Source organism: Sarcophilus harrisii, chromosome 3 (genome assembly GCF_902635505.1).
Source record: "Sarcophilus harrisii chromosome 3, mSarHar1.11, whole genome shotgun sequence".
Taxonomy (NCBI): Eukaryota; Metazoa; Chordata; class Mammalia; order Dasyuromorphia; family Dasyuridae; genus Sarcophilus; species Sarcophilus harrisii.
In genome coordinates this window covers 190,107,264-190,129,662 of record NC_045428.1, presented here as the reverse complement: position 1 = coordinate 190,129,662, position 22,399 = coordinate 190,107,264, and the positions used below count along the sequence as shown (strand labels likewise).

General features: G+C 35.7%; 1 protein-coding gene across 3 annotated transcripts in view; it reads left to right on the top strand.

Moving 5' to 3' along the window:
• ARL6 (ADP ribosylation factor like GTPase 6) overlaps positions 1-22,399 on the top strand; it is a 45,644-nt gene that overhangs the window by 9,813 nt on the left and 13,432 nt on the right. For all 3 annotated transcript variants that reach the window (XR_004232885.1, XM_031958887.1, XM_003765532.4), the window contains exon 3: positions 20,817-20,878. Coding sequence is in view for 2 of the 3 variants with exons in the window: in XM_031958887.1 (XP_031814747.1) it covers positions 20,817-20,878 (62 nt within the window). In the remaining variant the exon portion in view is untranslated. The remainder of the gene's footprint in view (positions 1-20,816; positions 20,879-22,399) is intronic.

Sequence of the window (22,399 nt, the reverse complement as noted above, 5' to 3'; positions counted from 1 at the left end):
ATTGTGAGAATATGTATAGAAGAATTGCACATGTTTAACATATATTGGATTACTTGCTTTCTAAGAGAGGGGGTGGGGGAACACATGGAAAGAAAAATCAGGAACACAAGGTTTTGCAAGGGTGAATCTTGAAAACTATCTTTGCATACATTTTGAAAATAAAAAGCTATTAATTTTTTAAATCATGTGCTAATTTTTCAAAAGTTTTTTTTTTTTGCATCACCTTTACTTTCAAATATATTATTGTAACAAGTTCAACTAACATTTCTATCTTTATTTTTCTTGGGATATAAACCTATCAGTGGGATCTCTCAAAGGGTATGAGCCATTTCACAGCTGTGCCATTTATGTATTTTTAGTATGTCTATTATTTATTATTGCCCTTACTAGTCTCATTACCTTTTTGTTGGCACTTATGTAAAATGTTTTAGGTTGTTGATATTTCTTCTATTTTGAGATGTTAAGCTGTTATAGTTCTACAACCTTAAACTTTCTTTAACTTAATTTAACTTTAAATGATTTTATCAAAGCTTTTCAAAAACTAAAGCATTTTGTAACATATAGGACTAGCAGGCTGAACCCTACCCTACATATCACTTATTCTCAATAGTATTTAATTAAAATAGGGTTTTGAATGGATACTCATAGTATCACTTTAGTTTCACTTAAAGTATCAAGAGATACTTTAAGTAGATATCTTCTTATTCCCTTATGAGGAATAGACATGATCAGTTTCCAGAAGAGAAAACAAAAGGTTTTGTAGAGAAAGCATAACTATTTTTTTTACTTCTGGATTTTGGTTAGGCTGTTTCTTGGAGTTTTTATTTTAGGATTTCATCACTTAGCATCAGTTCATTTCTATTTTCACTTGGCCCTCTGGTTCTAAAAAGTCTAAATAGTTTTCTTTTAAGATTTCCTAAAAATAATATCTTTTTTGTTAATGGAATTCAAATAGTCCATGATTCTTAATTTTTTTTCTCCTTAGCCTGTTTTCTGGATTAGTTGTAACTGCTGATACTTTACATTTTCCTCTTTTTTTTTTCAGTCTTAATTATTTTGATATTTTCTCTTATCTAATGAAATCATTGATTTCTGTTTGGTCCATTCTCTTTTTAGAGAGTTTGTTGTTTGGGCAAGATTTTGTGCCTCTTATGTAAAGCCCCTAATTCCCTTTCCAATTCTTTCTTCTATTGTTCTCATTTCATTTCCAGTTTTTTTCTTAAACAAGATCTTTCATTTTATTTATTAAAAACAAAAAACCCTCTTATTTTGTCTCTTCCAGAAATTTTAGTTGAGTTTATACCCAGGTTATATTTTTCTTTAAGGCATTACTTATAGATTCTTTGGACTCATTTACTTTTATCTTTTTGTCTTGAGTATCTCTGCCTCTATAATAGCTTATTATGATAGGTTCTTTTTTATTGTTGTTGTTCACCCATCATTCCAATTTATTTCGTATTTTATGTAAGGAGTGGGATTGGCTATACTTCTGAGAGGAAGGTCTTAAGAGGTCTAGCTGCTACTTTCTTGGGATTTTGAATATTGTATACTTCCAGAACTCAGACACAGGCTGGAGCTCTATAAGCTTTCAGTCCCTTCAGAGTGGTTTAAACCAAGATTAAGTCTGATCGTTGCTCCCTTGGTTTGAGCTCTGCATGTTCCTGATCTGAGTTTAGGTATAGAAAAGTAGACCACTGTAGAACTCTACCACTATCAGTCAGATAGTAAGCTCTTCTAATTCAGAGACAGAATTCTAGGTTCCCTTTTAACCTGGAATTCATGCCATGGTTATTTTGATAATAGATTCTGAAAGGAAGACCCTGCTCTGAACTAGAAGTCTGAACCATACCACTGTTGCCACTACTGGCTTCTGAATTTCCTCTTAAAACACTGTTCTACTTACAGGTTTTCCTCCTACTTCTATCACTCAGTAACCTCTCTTCCTTTTAGATTCATGTTAGTTATATCTAGCATCTAGTCAAAATCCTTATACCTGTTGTCAGTCACAGCCCTTCCTCAATTATTAGGATACGTGGTTCACAATTTTTCTTCTGCCTTTTTACTTGACTTTATCATACATGTCACATACTTCTCTAACACTCTAATCACTCAAATTATTCACTTCTCATGAACTACCACGCTACCTCATCTCAGACACACAAAGATGGCCATTCTCTTATCTTGTCATCACCTCTTTGTTGAAGAATTTTAAAATTCCCTTGTCCAAACATAATCTATTGACTTTTCACCTCTCCTTTCCTTCCCTTATCAAACCCCAGTCTTTGTCAACATTGTGACCTCCAGTCTTTTGACCCCTCAATTCTCTCTCAGGCCATCTTCCTTGCACTAAACACTCTTTGCTTTTATCTCCATCTTGTCACCTTAGTGAATTAATTTACCTCTACATTGACCTCCTCTCTTGAATCTCTAGTCCTCTTATCATGTCATCAATTATGCCTGGATAAGTCTCAGTCTTGGATCACTCCCATTATCTATTACCTTCACTCTTATACATATGCTTCTAAAGAAATCACGTAACCATTCTGAGTTCACTACAAATGTATATTACACAACCCCCTCTACTCTCAATGTAGAACCTTGCTTTATATTTTATAGAAAAAAAGTGAGGCCATTCTTTTCTGTTCTTCACTTTCTATCCCTCAGGTACATTCTGTTGCTCTCTCTTTCTTCACTCCAGTCTCACATAAAGTGGTCTTATTTTTTCCCTTATTTTTTCTCTGTTCGGCTGATCCCATTCCATTTCATATCTTCAAAAAAATTCTGCCCTGTTATCATTCCCACTATATCACTAATTTTCAATCTCTTCCTGTGAAATGGCTTATTGTCTACTGCTTATAAACATGTCCTCTCCCCTCTTGAAAAATCTCATTTGATCCTTTCATTCCTGCTATCATCCTATTTCTCTTGCTCTTTGTTCTAAATTCCTTGAAAAGGTCAATACAATAGGTGTTTCAACTTTTTCCTTCTCTCATTCTCTTCTTAACTCCTTACAGTCTATCTTCTGATCTTATCATTCCCCTGAAACTGCTCTCTCCAAAATTATTTATGATCTCTTAATTGCTAAATCTAATGGCCTTTTCTCCTCACTTTTCTTAATCTCTCTACAGGGTTTGTTTAACACCTTCTCTCTTTCTCCTCCCTGATGTTAGCTTCTCACTAAGTTTTCAGAATACCACTCTCTTCTGTGTTCTCCCACCTATCTAAATATTTCTTTTCTGTCTCCTTTTACTGGATCCACATCCATATCCAGTCTTCTGGATCCTTCATATATGGATCCTTCAGGATTTGATCCTGGACTCTCTTTTCTTTTCCCTCTATACTGTTTTATTTGGTGATCCCATCCGTTCTTATGGATTTAATTACCATCTATACGCTGAAGACTTTTAGATTGTCTAGCCTGTGCCAAACTGTGCCAAACTCTTGGCACACATCAATCTTGCAATGGCCTTTTAGACATCTTGAACTCAATGTCCAATTCACTATTCCAACTTTTAGTCATTATTTTTCCTCTAAAGCCATCCCCTACCATCATCTTTTTCCTATCTTCTTTATTACTGTAAGGAGTAAGGAGCCCAATCCCTTGGTGAACTAAGGACCTTAATTTCACTGAAGAAGTTCAGATGACTAGGAAATAGGGTGAGTATTTTAATAGGCAAACAGGGAACTTAATTTATTAATGGCTAAAGTAGTAACCTTTTCTAACTGAAATAGGGCAGATATTAGGAAAAGATTCTTCCCCACCCCCAACTCCACCCCCACAGCCCTGCCCCAAGGGAACTATATAGAAAGCATACTTAAATTGATCAATAGACAAGGTTTGCTTGTAACTTGGGAGCAGATTGGTGGACTCTTGGATACATTAGAATGCATGTCCCTTTGGTTCTTCAAGAAGAAGAAATAGAGGCAGATAATTGGAAACTAGTAGGAGATCAACTATGTGAATACTACAGTGATAAAGGTCCTGATTCAGTTTCTAAGGAAACATTCTATATATACAACATAATACAATTGGCCTTAAAAAATCCCACAAGTTATAGAAAAAAGAAAAGTTTTAAGAACAGCCAGGTGAAAAAGTGTGAGGGAAAAGAGGAAAAAAAGGCAGATTAATGGCAATATCACCAGAGGACATGAGGACTTAAGTGAACTTGAAGGACATGGTTCTTCTCACTCTCACAACAGCCCAGCTTCAACCCCACCTACACCAGAGCAGGTCCTTGAACTCTCCCCCACCCCCATCTACTTCACCTTCTGGGGTTGGAGGGAGGAGGAGGAGTGGGAGGGCCAGTAATATCACCAGCACCTCCCCCCTCAGCAATTACTCCCTCCTATGACTAGATTACAAAAGGCAAAACTTAAAGCCACAGAAGGGCAGAATACAGCTGATTTGAGAATAGAAATGTATCCTGTGATTCAACAGTTTAACTCTTCAGGTCAAGAAAATAGAAGATATACATACCTCTTTTGACCTAGAAATCATCAAAGACCAGAAAAGGGCTTTCACTCTCTATGGGACTACATCAATTTATGTTAAGATGTTATTACATAATTTGGCTTATGAAGTCTTAACCCCTAGTGACTGGAAATCTATAGCAAGGACATGCTTAGAACCTGGACAAAACTTAATGTGGTTTTCTGAATATAGTGAGCTCTGTAGGACACAAGCCCAGTGAAATAGTCAAAGTGGAGTTAATACTCCAATCACCTATGACCAACTAATAGGTGTAGGTTCTTATGGAGACATTTCAGCACAGATTAATTTTTTTTATTTAATAGCCTTTTATTTACATATTGTATGTATGGGTAACTTTGCAGCATTAACAATTGCCAAACCTCTTGTTCCAATTTTTCACCTCTTACCCATCCACCCTCTCCCCCAGATGGCAGGATGACCAGTAGATAAATATATTAAAATATAAATTACATACAAAATAAGTATACATGGCCAAACCGTTATTTTGCTGTACAAAAAGAATCAGACTCTGAAATATTGTACAATTAGCTTGTGAAGTAAATCAGAAATGCAGGTGGGCATAAATATAGGGATTGGGAATTCAATGTAATGGTTTTTAGTCATCACCCAGAGTTTTTTCTCTGGGCATAGCTGGTTCAGTTCATTACTGCTCCATTGGAAATGATTTGGTTGATCTCATTGCTGAGGATGGCCAAGTCCATCAGAACAGGTCATCATATAGTATTGTTGTTGAAGTATATAATGATCTCCTGGTCCTGCTCATTCACTCAGCATCAGTTCATGTAAGTCTCTCCAGGCCTTTCTGAAATCATCCTGTTGGTCATTTCTTACAGAACAATAATATTCCATAATATTCATATACCACAATTTATTCAGCCATTCTCCAACTGATGGGCATCCACTCAGTTTCCAGTTTCTAGCCACTTTGTAGAGGGCTGCCACAAACATTTGTGCACATACAGGTCCCTTTGCCTTCTTTATGATCTCTTTGGGATATAAACCCAGTAGTAACACTGCTGGATCAAAGGGTATGCACAGTTTGATGACTTTTTGAGCATAGTTCCAAACTACTCTCCAAAATGGTTGGATTCGTTCACAACTCCACCAACAATGTATCAATGTCCCAGTTTTCCCACATCGCCTCCAAAAATAATCATTATTTTTTCCTGTCATCTTAGCCAATCTGACAGGTGTGTATCTTAGAGTTGTCTTAATTTTCATTTCTCTGATTAATAATGACTTGAAGCATCTTTTCATATGACTACAAATAGTTTCAATTTCTTCATCTGAGAATTGTCTGTTCATATCCTTTGACCATTTTTCAATTGGAAAATGGCTTGATTTTTTATAAATTAGAGTCAATTCTCTATATATTTTGGAAATGAGGCCTTTATCAGAACCTCTGAATGTAAAAATATTTTCCCAGTTTATTGATTCCCTTCTAATCTTGTCTTGCATTAGTTTTGTTTGTACAAAAACTTTTTAGTTTGGTATAGTCGAAATTTTCTATTTTGTGATCAGTAATGATCTCTAGTTCTCCTTTGGTCATAAAGTCCTTCCCCTTCCACAGGTTTGAGAGGTAAACTATCCTGTGTTCCTCTAATTTATTAATAATTTCATTCTTTATGCCTAGGTCATGAACCCATTTTGACCTTATCTTGGTGTACGGTGTTAAGTGTGGATCAATGCCTAGTTTCTCCCATATAAGTTTCCAATTTTCCCAGCAATTTTTATCAAACAGTAAGTTCTTATCCCAAAAGCTGGGGTCTTTGGGTTTGTCAAAGACTAGGTTGCTATAGTGGTTGACTGTTTTGTCCCTTGAACCTAACCTATTCCACTGATCAACTAATCTATTCCTTAGCCAATACCAAATGGTTTTGCTAACTGCTGCTCTATAATATAATTTTAGATCTGGTACATCTAAGCCACCTTCATTTGATTTTTTTTTCATTAATTCCCTTGAAATTCTTGACCTTTTGTTTTTCCATATGAATTTTGTTGTTATTTTTTCTAGGTCATTAAAATAGTTTTTTGGGAGTCTGATTGGTATAGTGCTAAATAAATAGATTAGGTAATATTGTCATTTTTATGATATTTGCTTGCCCTATCCAAGAGCATTTAATATTTTTCCAATTGTTTAGATCAGACTTAATTTGTATGAAAAGTGGTCTGTAATTTTGCTCATAAAGTTTCTGATTTTCCCTTGGCAGATAGATTCCTAAATATTTTATATTATCAGTAGTTACTTTAAATGGAATTTCTCTTTGTAACTCTAACTGTTGGATTTTGTTAGTGATATATAAGAATGCTGATGACTTATGTGGGTTTATTTTATAACTAGCAACTTTGCTAAAGTTGTAGATTATTTCTAATCACTTTTTAGTAGAATCTTTGGGGTCCTCTAAGTATACCATCATATCGTCGGCAAAGAGTGATAATTTGGTTTCCTCATTGCCTATTCTTGTTCCTTTAATCTCTTTCTCAGGTCTTATTGCCAAAGCTAGCATTTCTGATACAATATTAAATAGTAACGTTGATAGTGGGCAACCTTGTTTCACTCCAGATCTTATTGGGAATGGTTGCAGTTTGTCTCCATTACATATGATGCTTACTGATGGTTTTAAATAGAAGCTGCTGATTATTTTAAGGAAAAGTCCATTTATTCGGATGTTGGCAAGTGTTTTTAATAGGAATGGATGTTGGATTTTGTCAAATGCTTTTTCTGCATCTATTGAGATGATCATATGTTTTTTGTTAATTTGGTTATTAATATGGCCAATTATATTGATAGTTTTCCTAATATTGAACCAGCCCTGCATTTCTGGTATAAATCCTACTTGATCATAGTGTATTATCCTGGGGAAGATTATGTGTAGTCTTTTTGCTAATATCTTATTTAAGATTTTAGCATCAATATTCATTAGGGAGATTGGTCTATAATTTTCTTTCTCTGTTTTCAACCTACCTGGTTTGGTATCATACTATGTCTGTTCATAGAAGGAATTTGGTAGGATCCTTATTTCCCTATTTTATCAAATAATTTATATAATTGGGACCAATTGTTCTTTAAATGTTTGGTAGAATTCAATGTAAATCCATCTGGTCGGGATTTTTTCTTGGGGTTTTTTTTTTCTATTTCTTTTTTCTGAAATGGGACTATTCAAAAATTACTTCCTCCTCTGTTAGTCGGGAATCTATATTTCGGTAGTCATCCATTTCCCTTAGGTTATCAAATTTATTGTCATAAAAGTTAGGAAAAACTCCTATTTTTCCCTAATTTTCCTCTTCATTGGTGGAAAGTTCTCCTTTTCATTTTTTAAGACTACTAATTTATTTCCTCCCTTTTTTTCTAATCAGATTTCCAAAAACATCATTTTATTGGTTTTTCATAAACCAACTCTTAGTTTTATTAATTAGTTCAATAGTTTTTTTTTTACTTTCAATATTTTAATTTCTCCTTTTAATTTTAAATTTCAAATTTAGTATTTGATTAGGTTTTAATTTGGTCTTTTTTTTTTTTTTTTAGTTTTTTATTTAAATTCATTAATCTTTTTCTTTCTTTTTATTCAAGTAAGCCTCGGATATAAAATTCCTCTTATTACCTTTTTCATCCCAAAATTTTGGTATACGTCTCATCATTGTCATTATCTTGGTAAATTATTAATTGTAACTATAATTTTCTTCACCAATCATTTTTTTAAGATATTTTTAGTTTAATTACTTTTTTGGTCTTTTACCCTAACTTTTTGTTGAATATAGTTTTTATTGCATCATGATCGAAAAGCATTTACTATTTCTGCTTTCTTGCATTTTAATTTGGGTCTTTATGTCCCTAATATTGGTTTTTGAATAGGTTCCATGAACTGCTGAAAAGAAAGTATATTCCTTTCTATCTCCATTCAATTTTCTCCAAAGATCTAACATACCTAATTTTTCTAATATTCTATTTACTTCTTTAATTTGTTTCTTATTTATTTTGTGGTTTGATTTCTCTAATTCGGCAGGCCGTTGAGATCTCCCACTATTACAGTTTTGTTGTCTATTTCTTCTTAACCTCTTAGCTTCTCCTTTAGGAAGTTGGATCCTCCACTTGGTGCAATATTTTAATATTGATATTGCTTCATTGTTTATTACCCTTGGGATGTGTTTCCTTCCTTATCTCTTTTAATTAGATCAATTTTTGCTTTTGCTTGATCTGAGATAAGGATGCTCCCTCTTTTTATTCCCCAAGCATAATAGATTTCTCCAGCCTTTTACCTTTACTCTATATTTCCCTGCTTTAAATGTTTCTTGTAAACAATATATTATAGGGTTCTGACTTTTGATCCAGTCTGCTATCTGCCTCTTCTTTATGGGGGAGTTAATCCCATTCACATTTACGGTTAGAATTACTAATTCTGTATTTCCTACCATCCTAATAACCCCAGATTATGCTTTACTTTTTCTTGTCTCCCCCAACCTCTTTACCCCTTTTTGAATTTACGTACCCCACTTGTATCATGACGCTTACCCTCTTTAGAATCCCTCCCTCCCCCCACTTTGAATCTTTTCCCCTTCCTTCCCTTATTACTCTTTTTCTTTTCCCTTTTCCTCTACCCCTTTTTTAATGAGGCGAGAGAGAATTTTCTCTAAAACAAATGTCAATTATTTTTTCTTTGAGCCAACTCTGATGAGAGTAAGATTCACACAATGTTCCTCCCCCTCTCTAAATTCCCTCAGATATGATAAGTTTCATTTGCCTCTTTGTGGGATGTGGTTTCCCTCTTTTTATCCCTCCTTCCCACCTTTTTCTGCCATCATCCCTTTTCCATATCTACTTCCCTTTTTTATGTTATATCAGTAAAATCAAATTATACATGTATTCTTTTTCTGTATCTACAACAGAAATACAATTCTCAAGAATTCTTTTTACCTTTTCTGCATCTCTTGAGTCCTATGGTTGGAGATCAATTTTTTTTTTTAGTTCTGTTTTTTTCCTTAGAAACAAATGGAATTCATTTGTTTCATTAAATGTCCATCTTCTTCCCTGGAAGAAAATGCTCAGCTTAGCTGGGTAGTTTATTCTTGGCTGTATTCCAAGTTCTTTTGCCTTTCGGAATATCAGATTCCAGGCTATTCGATCCTTTAATGTGGAGGCAGCCAGATCTTGGGTGATCCTTATTGTGGCACCTTGGTATTTAAATTGTTGTGGTTTTTTTTTTGTTTTTTTTGGCTGCTTGTAAAATTTTTTCCTTAATCTAATAGTTCTGAAATTTGGGCACAATATTCCTTGGGCTTTTTATTTTAGGGTCTCTTTCAGAAGGTGTTCGATGAATTCTTTCAATGCCTATTTTACCTTCTGATTCTATTACATCTGGGCAGTTCTCTTTGATGATTTCTTGTAAAATAGTATCTAGGCTCTTTTTTTCATCATCATTTTCGGAAAGTCCAATGATCCTCAGATTATCTCTCCTAGATCTATTTTCCAAGTCTGTCGTTTTTGCAAGTAGATAATTCAGGGTTTTTTCCAATTTGTCATTTTTTTGGTTTTGCTTGACTGATTCTCGCTGTCTCAATGAATCATTAGTTTCTATTTGTTCAGTTCTAATTTTTAAAGAATTATTTTCTTCATTAGCTTTTTTTACTTCTTTCTGTATATGTCCAATTGAGTTTTTAAATGTTGTGTTTTGCTCTGTGGAATTTTTTTCCATTTCACTAATTTTTTTTTAGTGAATTATTTTCTTTTTCCAATTCACAGATGCTACTTTCTTGCGAGTTCTTTGTCTTTTCCAATTCACAAATCCTACTTTCTAGTGAATTCTTTATTTTTTCCAATTCACAATTCTTACTTTCCTGAGATTTTTTTATTTTTTCCAATTCGTATTTCAGGAAGTTGTTCCTCTCTTGTAAGGCTTCTCTTTCATTTCCCCATTTATCTTCTAACTCTCTTTTGAGACTTTTAATGGTCTCTTCTTTGAGAGCATCATGTAAAAGAGGACAGTGGTGCATGTTTGCTATTAGTCTCTTCAGGTTTGCTGACCTGCTCTTTTTCTGCATAGAAGCTGTTCTTTTCATCTTTTTATTCATGTTTTAAAGCCTTTAGGGTATGCCTCCTAGGCAAGGGGGTTACCAGCTTCCTTTGCAGAACAGGAGAGATGTAAACCAGTTTCCGGCTCTGAGGTATGGGAGTGCTCTGAGTGAGAGGTTTCCCTTCCCCCAACAGGAGGTGGATTCAGCACTGGCCAAGGTATCAAAGTGCCCAGTTGGGCTGTGTGGGTTAGCAATTGCCCTAGGCTAGAGACTAAGAGGTGAAAGTGTCACTGCCCCAGGCCAGAGCCTCTTGTGGGGCTGTGGGTATTAGCAGCTGATTGCAGGTGATTCTACTGGCACTCTGCCCGGACCTCTACCCCAATGTCTCTGCCTGATGCAAATCGGCCCTGCAAAAGCTCTATGGCCCCAAGGCAAGCCCCCCACTGCGCAGATTAGAGGCTAATCTGGGTTGTGCCTTCCTGCTGTGCAGGTTCGCAACTGCCCCAAAGAAAAGCCCCGTACTTCAGGTTGGGGCTGCGAGCTTGTGCTGAGATCTGTGCTCTCACTTTCGGTTTGAGGCTCTTCTCGGAAACTAATTTCTCTCCCAGTCTACAGTGATCTCCCCCCTAGCCCTGGAACAAACCTTTTTTGGCGAGACTGCAGATTTTCTTCAGCTGGTGAGTTGTTATACTTCTTATGTTTATGAATTATAGCAGTCAAGACTACTTTTGAGGCTCGATATAATATTGATAAAGGGGGTAAGAGAAGAGCTTAGAAAGTCACATGTGCCTTCTCTGCCATCTTGGCTCTGCCCCCCTTCAGCACAGATTAATTACCCTATAGCAGTATGTGAGCAAATTGCTTCTGCTGCTATCAAAGCATGGGGTTTTATCTCAGTTAAACAGGACAAAGGAAAGGCCTTCACAAAAATAGCACAAGGGCCAAATAAACCCTTTGCTGATTTTGTGGGACATTTGCAGACAGTTGTCATATGAACTCTTGATGAAAATGCAGCAACAGAAATTATGATAAGGCAACTTGCTAAAGAAAATGCTAATGAGGTTTGTAGAAGAATTATACTACAATTACACAAGGATGTTCCTTTAGAGAAGATCATAAGATGCTGTGCCACAGTGGACACAAATAACTTTTTATAGCCAGTCTTTGATGCAGACTTTCTAAGATCCAAACATGGGAAGACAGAGTCCCTTTTGGCAAGGGACTTCCAGAGAAACTCGTCAATGCTTTCACTGTGGTAAAGTAGGGAATCTGAAAGCTCAGTGTTGGCATAGAGACACAGTGAGAAAACAAAGTGGTAGAACAAGACCCAAAAGCCCATGTCCAAAATGCAACAGAGGTGGAAGTATGAATTCATGGAAATTGGGCATCAGAATATAGATTGATCAGGAAAACGGGATGAGGGGCACAGCCCCAGGGCCCAAGGCAAAAAATGATTGGGGCATGATGGCAGCCAATGCTACACCCAGAAAGCCTTTAGAAGTTCAATACCCAGACATCACCAATCAGCCAGGAAGCAACCTGATGGGAAAAAGGGATTATAATTGGGGAGAATAGAGTTGTATGCAGCTGGGACAACTGAGATACCCCCAGATAGGTGAAATCTGTTCCTCTCCCAGCCTATGGATCCTTTGCCTCCAGGCACAGTAAGCTTGACCATTTCACGTCCTGAAACTACTTACAAAAACAATGTTCATCCATACACTGGGGAATGTGTAGATAATATTCCAGTCACTAATACAGATAGAAAATGCAGAATTTATCAATCAGGAGAAATAATAGCATCAGATTTACTGATACAGACTCCTAATAAGCCATCTGGTGATAGGTGCCCAGATTCTGACTCCAAGCAACAAAATCCAGGAATATTCTGTACAGCAGCTGTGACAGCTGACCTTCCTATGCTCATTATCTATATAAATGGCATACCATTAGAAGGATTAGTAGACACAGGTGCCCATCGTACATTCATTAGAGGTGACAACTGGCCCAGTCACTGGCTAAAGATTAAGGCAGACACCTACATGTCTGATGTAGGAGGATCAATAGCAGTTGAAGTTAGTGCGACCCCTTTGAGATAGACTTTTGAAGGTGAAACAGGAGTTTTTACTTCTTTTATAATTGAAAAAATCCCCATCAATATGTGGGGAAGAGACATTTTACAACAATTAGGATTACAAATGAGTACTTCATTTTTTTTAGGCAGAGCTGCTGTTGAAGGCCTGCCAACACTGTCGCCTGTTCCTATTCAATGGAAAACTGATACACCAGTATGGATAGAACAGTGACCCTTAGCCAAAGATAAAATTCAGACCTTATTATATATAGTACAGGAACAACTTGACCAAGGGCACTTTCAACCTTATCTAAGTCCTTGGAATTCCCCTGTATTTGTTGAAAAAAGAAATCTGGAAAATGGAGGATATTGACTGATTTAAGAAAAGTAGATGAATAGATGGAAATATGGGAACTCTTCAGCCTGGACTGCCATCTCCTACTCAATTGCCTAAGAATGGCCTCTTTGGGTTATAGACATTAAGGATTGTTTCTATTCTATCCTTCTAGATAAGGAAGATATGAAAAGATTTGCCTTTTCAGTGCCCAGTGCTAACTTAGCTGAGCCTTACAAAAGATTTGAATGCCACAGGGAATGAAAAACAGCCCTACTATGTGTCAAATATATGCTGCTGCTGCTCTTACTCCAGTAAGAAAAGCATTTCCAAAAGTAATGTTATTACATTACATGGATGATATTTTGGAATGTGCACTTGAGGAGCAAATGTTAGAAGCATGTCTACAAAAAACCATAGAAACATTAAGGAACTACAAATTGCATGTAGCTCCAGAAAAAATTCAAAGACATGCTCCTTTTCAATATTTATGATATGAAGTATACCCTAAGGTTCTTACAGTACAAAAACTTTCCTTAAGAACAGAGAAGCTCAGATGAAGAAATTGAAACTATTTGTAGTCATATGAAAAGATGCTCCAAGTCATTATTAATCAGAGAAATGCAAATTAAGACAACTCTAAGATACACACCTGTCAGATTGGCTAAGATGACAGGAAAAAATAATGATGATTGTTGGAGGGGATGCGGGAAAACTGGGACATTGATGCATTGTTGGTGGAGTTGTGAACGAATCCAACCATTCTGGAGAGTAGTTTGGAACTATGCTCAAAAAGTTATCAAACTGTGCATACCCTTTGATCCAGCAGTGTTACTACTGGGCTTATATCCGAAAGAGATCATAAAGAAGGAAAAGGGACCTGTATGTGCACGAATGTTTGTGGCAGCCCTCTACAAAGTGGCTAGAAACTGGAAACTGAGTGGATGCCCATCAGTTGGAGAATGGCTGAATAAATTGTGGTATATGAATATTATGGAATATTATTGTTCTGTAAGAAATGACCAACAGGATGATTTCAGAAAGGCCTGGAGAGACTTACACAAACTGATGCTGAGTGAAATGAGCAGGACCAGGAGATCATTATATACTTCAACAACAATACTATATGATGACCTGTTCTGATGGACCTGGCTATCCTCAGCAATGAGATCAACCAAATCATTTCCAATGGAGCAGTAATGAACTGAACCAGCTATGCCCAGAGAAAGAACTCTGGGTGATGACTAAAAACCATTACATTGAATTCCCAATCCCTATATTTATGCCCACCTGCATTTTTTATTTCCTTCACAAGCTAATTGTACAATATTTCAGAGTCTGATTCTTTTTGTACAGCAAAATAACGGTTTAGTCATGTATACTTATTGTGTATGTAATTTATATTTTAATATATTTAATATCTACTGGTCATCCTGCCATCTGGGGGAGAGGGTGGGGGGGTAAGAGGTGAAAAAATTGGAACAAGAGGTTTGGCAATTGTTAATGCTGTAGTTACTCATACATATAACCTGTAAATAAAAGGCTATTAAATTAAAAAAAAAAACAAAACAGAGAAGCTAAACATCTTAAATGACTTTCAGAAATTGATAGGAGATATCCAGTGGATGCGTCTAGTGTTAAGCTTGACTTTCTATCAGTTGCAACCAGTGTATGACATTTTAAAGGGAGACAGTGCTTTAAAGTCACCACACCAGCTTATAAATGAAAGCTCAAGAGGCTTTGAGAGAAGTTGACCTGGCTTTATCCAATGTGATTGAAAGAGTCACTCAAAAACCCTTAGAAATATCAGTTTTTGCCACAAAAGAGGCACCCAGAGCAGTCCTTCATCAAGGAGACACAGTGTGATAGAGTTGGTGAACCTCCCACCACAACCAGAACAAAGCCTTAATCCTTACCCAGTGCTTGTAGCTAGAATTTTATTAAAGGCTATTAAGCAAGCAGTACAATTATCTGGGAGAAGACCTGACAAGATATACACCTTTTACACTAATGCACAAATTGATGTATGCTGTGAAACCATCCCAGAGTGGCAAATTTTATTGGCCATAGTTCCAAATCTTACACACAGGTCTCCTTTAAAGATAACCTAGCTATTACATACTTGGCAATGGATTCTTGAAAAAGTTTCTAAAATTCCTCTTAAAGGTATCTTTACAAATGCATCCAAACATAATATTTGTGCTGTATACTCTCATGATTTAACTATAAAGACAGTAGTAAGAACTCCTTTTCAGTCTACTCAGCAGAATGAATTGTATGCAATCATTCTAGCTCTTACTTATTATCCAGGAAATATAAATATAATATATGATTTGGCCTATTCAGTAGGTGTGGTACAAAGAATTGCTACAGCCCAAATAAAATTTGTAGCTTCCAATATATATCAGCTCTTTAAGGAACTTCAAGAGGAAGTGAGAAAGCATCCAGGTAAGATTTATATCTTGCATGTCCATTCTCATAGTGGACTTCCAGGTCCTAGTTTTGATGGTAATTCAAAGGCAGATAGCCTTCTAACTTTGTTGGCCAATACTCCTTTTTATCAGGAAGCCCAAGAATCTCATTCTAAATATCATCAGGCTGCTCAAGCTTTACGTTTACAATTTGGAATAACAAGAGAAGAAGCTAGGAACATAGTTTAAAAGCCTGTACAGCTTGCCTTCCTTTCCATGCTCCTACGCGCCTTCCAGGGAAGAACCCTCATGATTTGAGACCCAATGAAATTTGGCAAATGGATGTGAGCCATTATAAATCTTTTGGTCATTTGTCTTTTATCCATATTATGGTAGATACCTTTTCAGGATTCACTTTTGCAGTACCAGCAGCAAAAGAGACAGCCCGAGTGGTCACTGAATTCCTCACACAGGCATTTGCCATTATGGGTGTGCCACAAGCAATAAAAACAGACAATGATCCTGCATATATTTCCAAACATTTTGCACATTTTTGTGCACAGTATAAGATTTTACACACCATTGGCATACCTTTTAATCCTCAATAGGCAATAGTAGAGAGGAGAAACAGAGTCATTTAAGATGCTCCTCCAAAAACAAAAGAAAGGGGGAACCACAGGTAACCCTAGAGAATTTCTAAATTTAGTTCTTTATACTATTAACTTCTTGATTTTTAACAAAGATGCACTGGCTCCAGCAGGCAGGTTTTATAACTCACCAAAAGGGGAGTGTCCAGTGGGAGCAACTCCACTGTCTTTAGATAATCGCCAGGTGATATGAAGAGATCCAGAAAGTGGTGAATGGAAGGGATCAGATAGGTTAACTGCTTGGGGGAGAGGGTTTGCTTGTATCTCTACAGATGGAGAAGGAATCAGATGGTGCCAATGAGCCATATTCGCCTTGTCCATTGGAGAAATACGGAGCAAACCCTTGATATGAAGAAGTGTGATGACTGCATATTTTAAAATCAGCCAGAGTCAGGAATTCAGGTTAGGGGAAAATCGTCAGTCTTTATTTTCAGTAGAGGTGAAGAAGGATCGGAGGTAAAAGGGAATTAGAGGTAAGAAGTCAGCTAGACTAGAAGCCACGAGACCCAAAATCACCAGAGCAGAACCCAGCCAGCAATCTCTCTCTGCCTCCACCCACCAAAATCGTCATTTCCTATACAACACATCAGGACTTGCACAGAGAGTGGGCAGGGGCCATTCTTTCTCCAAGAATATATATTAATAGAGTATGGTCCAATTACTATTTAGCCTCACGTGCTTGGGACCTCAGTGCATCAACTCAAGCCTCAGCCCATTACAAAGAAGAAGACCCAAGAAACATCAGGTGGTTCCATCGCTTATTGTAAACCCACCACTTAAAGAGCATGAAAGTTATGGTGATTGACTCATGAACATCAAAAATTATGAATGAGACTGATGCAGGACTTCAAAACCCTCAGGAATCATTGGATTCTCTGAGACATAATAAGACTGTTGCAAGACTTCAAAAATGTGCAGGAATCATTGGATTCTCTGAGACATGATAAGGCTGTTGCAGGACTTCAAAAACTTGTGAGGATCATTGGATTCCCTGACACATAAAAGAATGGACAATAGATTGGTTTTGGACTATCTCTTGGCTGCTAAAGGAGGCGTATATGTGATTGTTATTTACATACCCTCCTTCTAGGACTTCTGGAAATTTTTTTCGTATTGTTTATTATATCACTACTTACATGTAAAATTCATGTTTGTTACACCATATTGAGCCTGCATCGGCTGTGGGGAGAGTCATCACTACTAGCCTGTGCTTTATTGCTATGTGCTTGTGTAACACCACCATGCTGATGAGTTTGTGCATACCTGTTTCTAGTAAGATCCTTCAGCCCAGAAACCCACTAACAATATCTGGCTTGATTCCCCACTTCCCTTTGGTGCTTTTCATTTCCCTGAGAAGTCAGGAAGAGCGTGATCATCTTCTTTTTGGGGTTCTCACCTCCCTGAGAAGTCAGTGATGGAGTGACCACCTGGGTACTAAAACAAAAGAAAACAGGAAATGTAAAGGGCTGAAACTCTTAAAAGGTGTGCTTGAATCAGACAACCAATGATTCTATTAGCATATGTTTGGAAAAATGGCCCTTCTCACTGATCCATGCTGGCTTGATGTTTGGTGTATACAGATAATTGTAGACAAGGATTAAGGGGTGAGGTGAGAGAGGCAAGAGAACTTCACTTTGCAGTAGGACCAGGAAAAGGGAGGTTGGTGGCAAGCTTGTGGCATTTTGTCTGTCTCCTTCACTTCTCCCCCTGAAGACAAAGGACTTTTACTTATCCTGACTCCGGCTGTTCCTGAGGCCTCTGGGGAGCTAACCCGGACTTTACAACCTCATGCCTGGATTATTGTAATAGTCTACTACTGGGTGTGCATGTTGCAAGTCTCCGCTCATTTCAATCCATCCTTTCAGCCACTAAAGAGATTTTCCTAAAGCACAGGTCCATGTCATGTCATCCTTAAACCCAAAAAACTCCAGTTTGACCAATAAAGACTTTCATAACTCAGCCTCTTCTTACCTGTTATTTGTGACATGTACTCTTCAACTCAGTGACACTGACTTCTTGGCTATTCCATGAACAATATAATCCCTCTCTCAGCTCTGGGCAATTTCTCCTGCTATTTCTGGAATGCTTTCCTTCCTTACCTCTAACCTACTGACTTTCTTTTAAGTCCCAATTAAAATTCTATCTTTTACTGAAAGCCTTTCCCATCACTTTTAACTGTAGTGCCTTCCCCCTGTTAATTATTTCCAATTTATCATGAACAAAACTTAATTTATATATATACATGTACACATATATATGTGTATATACATACACATATATATGTATATATATGTATGTATGTATGTATGCATGTATGTTTGCTTGTTGTCTCCCCCATTAGATATAAGGCAAAACCATTTTGCCTCTTTTTTAATGCTCAGCACTTAATATAGTGCCTGACACATGGTAGGCACTTAATAAATATTTATTGATTGGTCGACAGGGCCTCCCTACCTCATGAGGTCTCCTTATTCCACTCTGTATTTTTGTCCTATGCATAATGAACTCCAAAGCTGCCAACTGGTAACTGTTGTCATTGTAGTGCCCTAGTATAAATCTGACAGAGCCCCAATATGGTCTGAGTATCTTAATGCTAATGCAAAACCTCTTTTTCTACAATGTCTGCAGAGTGTGCTTCCAGCCCTCTCTAAACCCCACAGTTCACAGACCTCTCTGCTTCCCTATGCCTAGCTGGGCTAGACAAATGACTCTCTGTGACTTGGTTCAGATTTCCTCATCAGAATTCAGTCTAGTGCACTTTCTCTTTCTGTTTAGAGGAATTTGTGGAGGAGATCCCACTGGAATGTCTTCTCTTATTCCAACATTTTGTCTCTGCTTTTTTCATGGTTAATAAAGAGGAACCAGGACTAAAACCTAGATCTTTTGACTCACCATCTGCTATTCTAATTTGAAAACCTATAATAAGCTATAATAGACACAGTTTGAATGATTCATCTTCATTTTTTTAATTTGAAACTTATAATAGGGGAGAGCACAAAGAGGTTGCCATCTGCTTTTATATTCAATAGAAGGTAAACTTCTAGATATAAGGATGTGTGTAATTTTCTTTGTATCTCCGGTGCCTGGTACATAGTAAGTTGTTTAATGGTTGTTAATTATTGATAGAGTTCAGTAAAATCATGGATCCTTCAAAGTATCAAGAAAAAATGCAGAATTTCATTAATAATTCCAGAATTTTATTTTTAAAGGTTAATTACATGTAAAAGGTAACCTGATATCTACGGTTTTTAGAACCACAACACTACAGTATGATAAATGTCTAGTAAAGAAACAAATTAAAAGCGTTGTTCTTAATAATTGTTTTTATGTTCTCTCAATCCTTAGGAAACTCTTAAGATACCAAGGGACAAGCTTTTCTGAGTTCTGTTTTCTTTGTTTTGCTTTGCTTTGAATAGAGTTCTTAGTATTATAAGAGATCCTACTAATGGAAAATGCCTGACCAAACTGAAAGAAAATATTTAAAGATAAGCATGTAATTTCTATCTTATTTTCTCTGTATTGTTAGTGGTTTTTGTCTTAGAGTTATTATGGAAAAAGTGGAATATGTAGTGCATGTACTTTGAAGATAATAGACACTTAATTAATGCTTTTCCATTCATATATAAAGCATTTTTCAGCCAAAATCTATAAAAATTATAAATGCGAGCTTGTGATAACAATACATTTTGTTAATGTTGCTAGTAATAAATACTATTAATAAAGTATGTTGTAAGTAAAATACATAGAATAATTTTTGCATTAGTCTAGTATACTATAGGCTGCTATACAAGGTCTATATAAGATCAAAATCTTCATAATTATAGCACTTTGATCAGCATCATAGAATTCAGAATAGTCTTATCAGTTAAATTTTGATTAAAGCATTTGATGAAATTTTAAAGCAGATTTGGGAGAAAATGGTTGGGTTTTTTGAAAATGTAATTGAGGAATAGGCATTTTACTGCTCTCTTTTCTCCCTATAACTTAAGAGATCAAATTGATCTTCCTTTTTTTTTTTAAGTAAAAAGCCCCCTCCCCACCTTTTTTTCTGCTTTCCCTATCATACTATTATTAGCTCAAATAATTTCACTTTAAAATTCATGAAATAACTCTTCATTGTTGCTTCTTAATATTAGGGAAAAAAACTCAGAGTTTGAATAATGGCTGGTTTGACCAATACATAATACTGAATTTGATCCTGAATTCACAAAATCAGAAGTCTGACATAGCTGTTAAGTACATTTTATATAATGGTGCCTTATAATCCTGGCAAAAATTTCTGTTCTTTTTGCTTTTTTTTTTTTTTTTTGACAACATTGTGATTTTTTAAAATGTCTGACCATGATGTGTGACTTTAAGATTCTCCTTACAAGCAGATTTATACAGAATATTTTCTTTATTAATGAAAGTATTGTTGTAATTTATGGATTGGTAGGAGGAAGAATTTTCCTTTGTTTTGTAATTAAGAAATTTATGTTAAAAAAAAAAAAAAACCTGACTTGGAGACATTTTTACCACAAAAAACAGCTCATTAATAAGATAATAGTTGTTCCTGCAATGACACTAAAAAAGCTATATTTCCTTTTTCTAGTGCTTTTGGGATAGGATATGGTGACTCAAACTCAAAATAAAATGCTACTTAGATGGGCAAATATTAGACATAAACTACTATAAAAAACAACTATTAAAAACTATTATAAACTACTATAAACAACTATTCAAAAGATAATTTTTACTTAGCTAATATGATTTGTTAAGGTAGATGTTATTAAAATTGAATATTTTGATGTAACAAGAAAAAGTCTCAGGTAGTTGAAATTTTTATAACTTTACTTTTTTTCTTTTATAGGCTCAAACTCAAGACATAGTTCCAACAATAGGATTCAGTATAGAGAAATTTAAGACATCCAGGTAACTCAGTTTTATTACAACTTATGAATGTGAAATTTTTTCATTTATTTTAAAGATTATTTTTAAAAATTTTGAATTTCAAAGTATCTCTGTCCAGCAATATGATGTCAGTTATACATTTAAAATCATGTAAAATATGTTTCCATATTGCCATGTCACCAGAAATAAAAGGTGAAAATATATGTGTGTGTGTGTGTGTGATTCCATCACAATCATATACTAGACTTGTTTTATACATGCTTTTGTACAGGTAGATTGTTTTCCTTTTACTTTGCACTGTATAGTATACAGATCTAATGTTATTGCTGGATCAAAGGATAAACATGGTTTTACAGCCTTTTTGGGCATAATTCCAAATTGTTTTCCAGAATGGCTGGATCAATTCACAACTCTTATCTCCAATGCATGAGTGTACTGGTGTTCCACATTCCTTCTAGCATTTGTCATTTCTGATGTGTTAGCCAGTTCAATAATTATGATTTGATAATTTACATTTCTCAAATTAATAGTTATTTAGAGGATTTTTTTTCATGTGACCTTAAATAGTTTGATATCTCCATCTGAAAACTACCTATCCATATTTTTTGATCATTTATCAACTGGAGAATATTCTTATTTTTATAATTTTAACTCAGTTTTCGATGCATTTGAGAAATGAGGTTTTTAATCAGAGAAACTTGTTGTAAAAAATTTTATCACTTAATTGTTTATGCTATTTTTTAGCAAAATGTCATTTTCCTAGAAATATATCTTTTAATTAAGTCTATTTTTCGCTTTTGCTTTGTCTGAGAGCATGATTGCCATCCCTGCCATTTTACCTCATTTGAAGCATAATAGATTCTGCTCCAGTCTCTTATTTTGATTCTTATGTGTGTCTTTCTGTTTCAAGTAAGTTTCTTAAAAACAACATATTGTTAGTCTGGTTTCTAATATAATGTACTATCTACTTCCATTTTATGAGTGAACTCATTCCCTTTATACCACATTCATGATTACTAACTGCACATTTCCTTCCATCCAATTTTTTTTCTATTTATCCTTTTCTCTCTTTCACTCTCTCTTTAATCAGCCTCTCTCCATCTCTTTCTTTCTCTCCTTTTCTCATTCTTTCCCTTCTCTAAAATTTGTTTTGCTTCTGACCACTGCTTTCTTTTATTTGCTCTCCCTTTTAACACCTCCCCCTTCTCTTGTCCTTTTCCTCTACTACTTCCCTATTGGTTAAAATAGATTCCTATTACCAATTGAGTGAGTGTGTGTGTGTGTGTGTGTGTATTTATTTATTATTCTGCCCTCTTTGAACTAATTCCAGTGAGAGTGAGATTTGTGTTTCCCATTCTCCCATTCTCCTTTCACTGTAAAAGCTCTTCCTTGGATGCCTTTTTTATATGAGATAATTTTCCCCATTCTTTCTTTCCTTTCCTCTTTCTTGCAATGCATTTTTCTTTCTTATCTCTTCATTTTTTTTAGATCATCCCAACATGATAACTCACTCTTTGTCTACATAGACTAATGATAAATTTC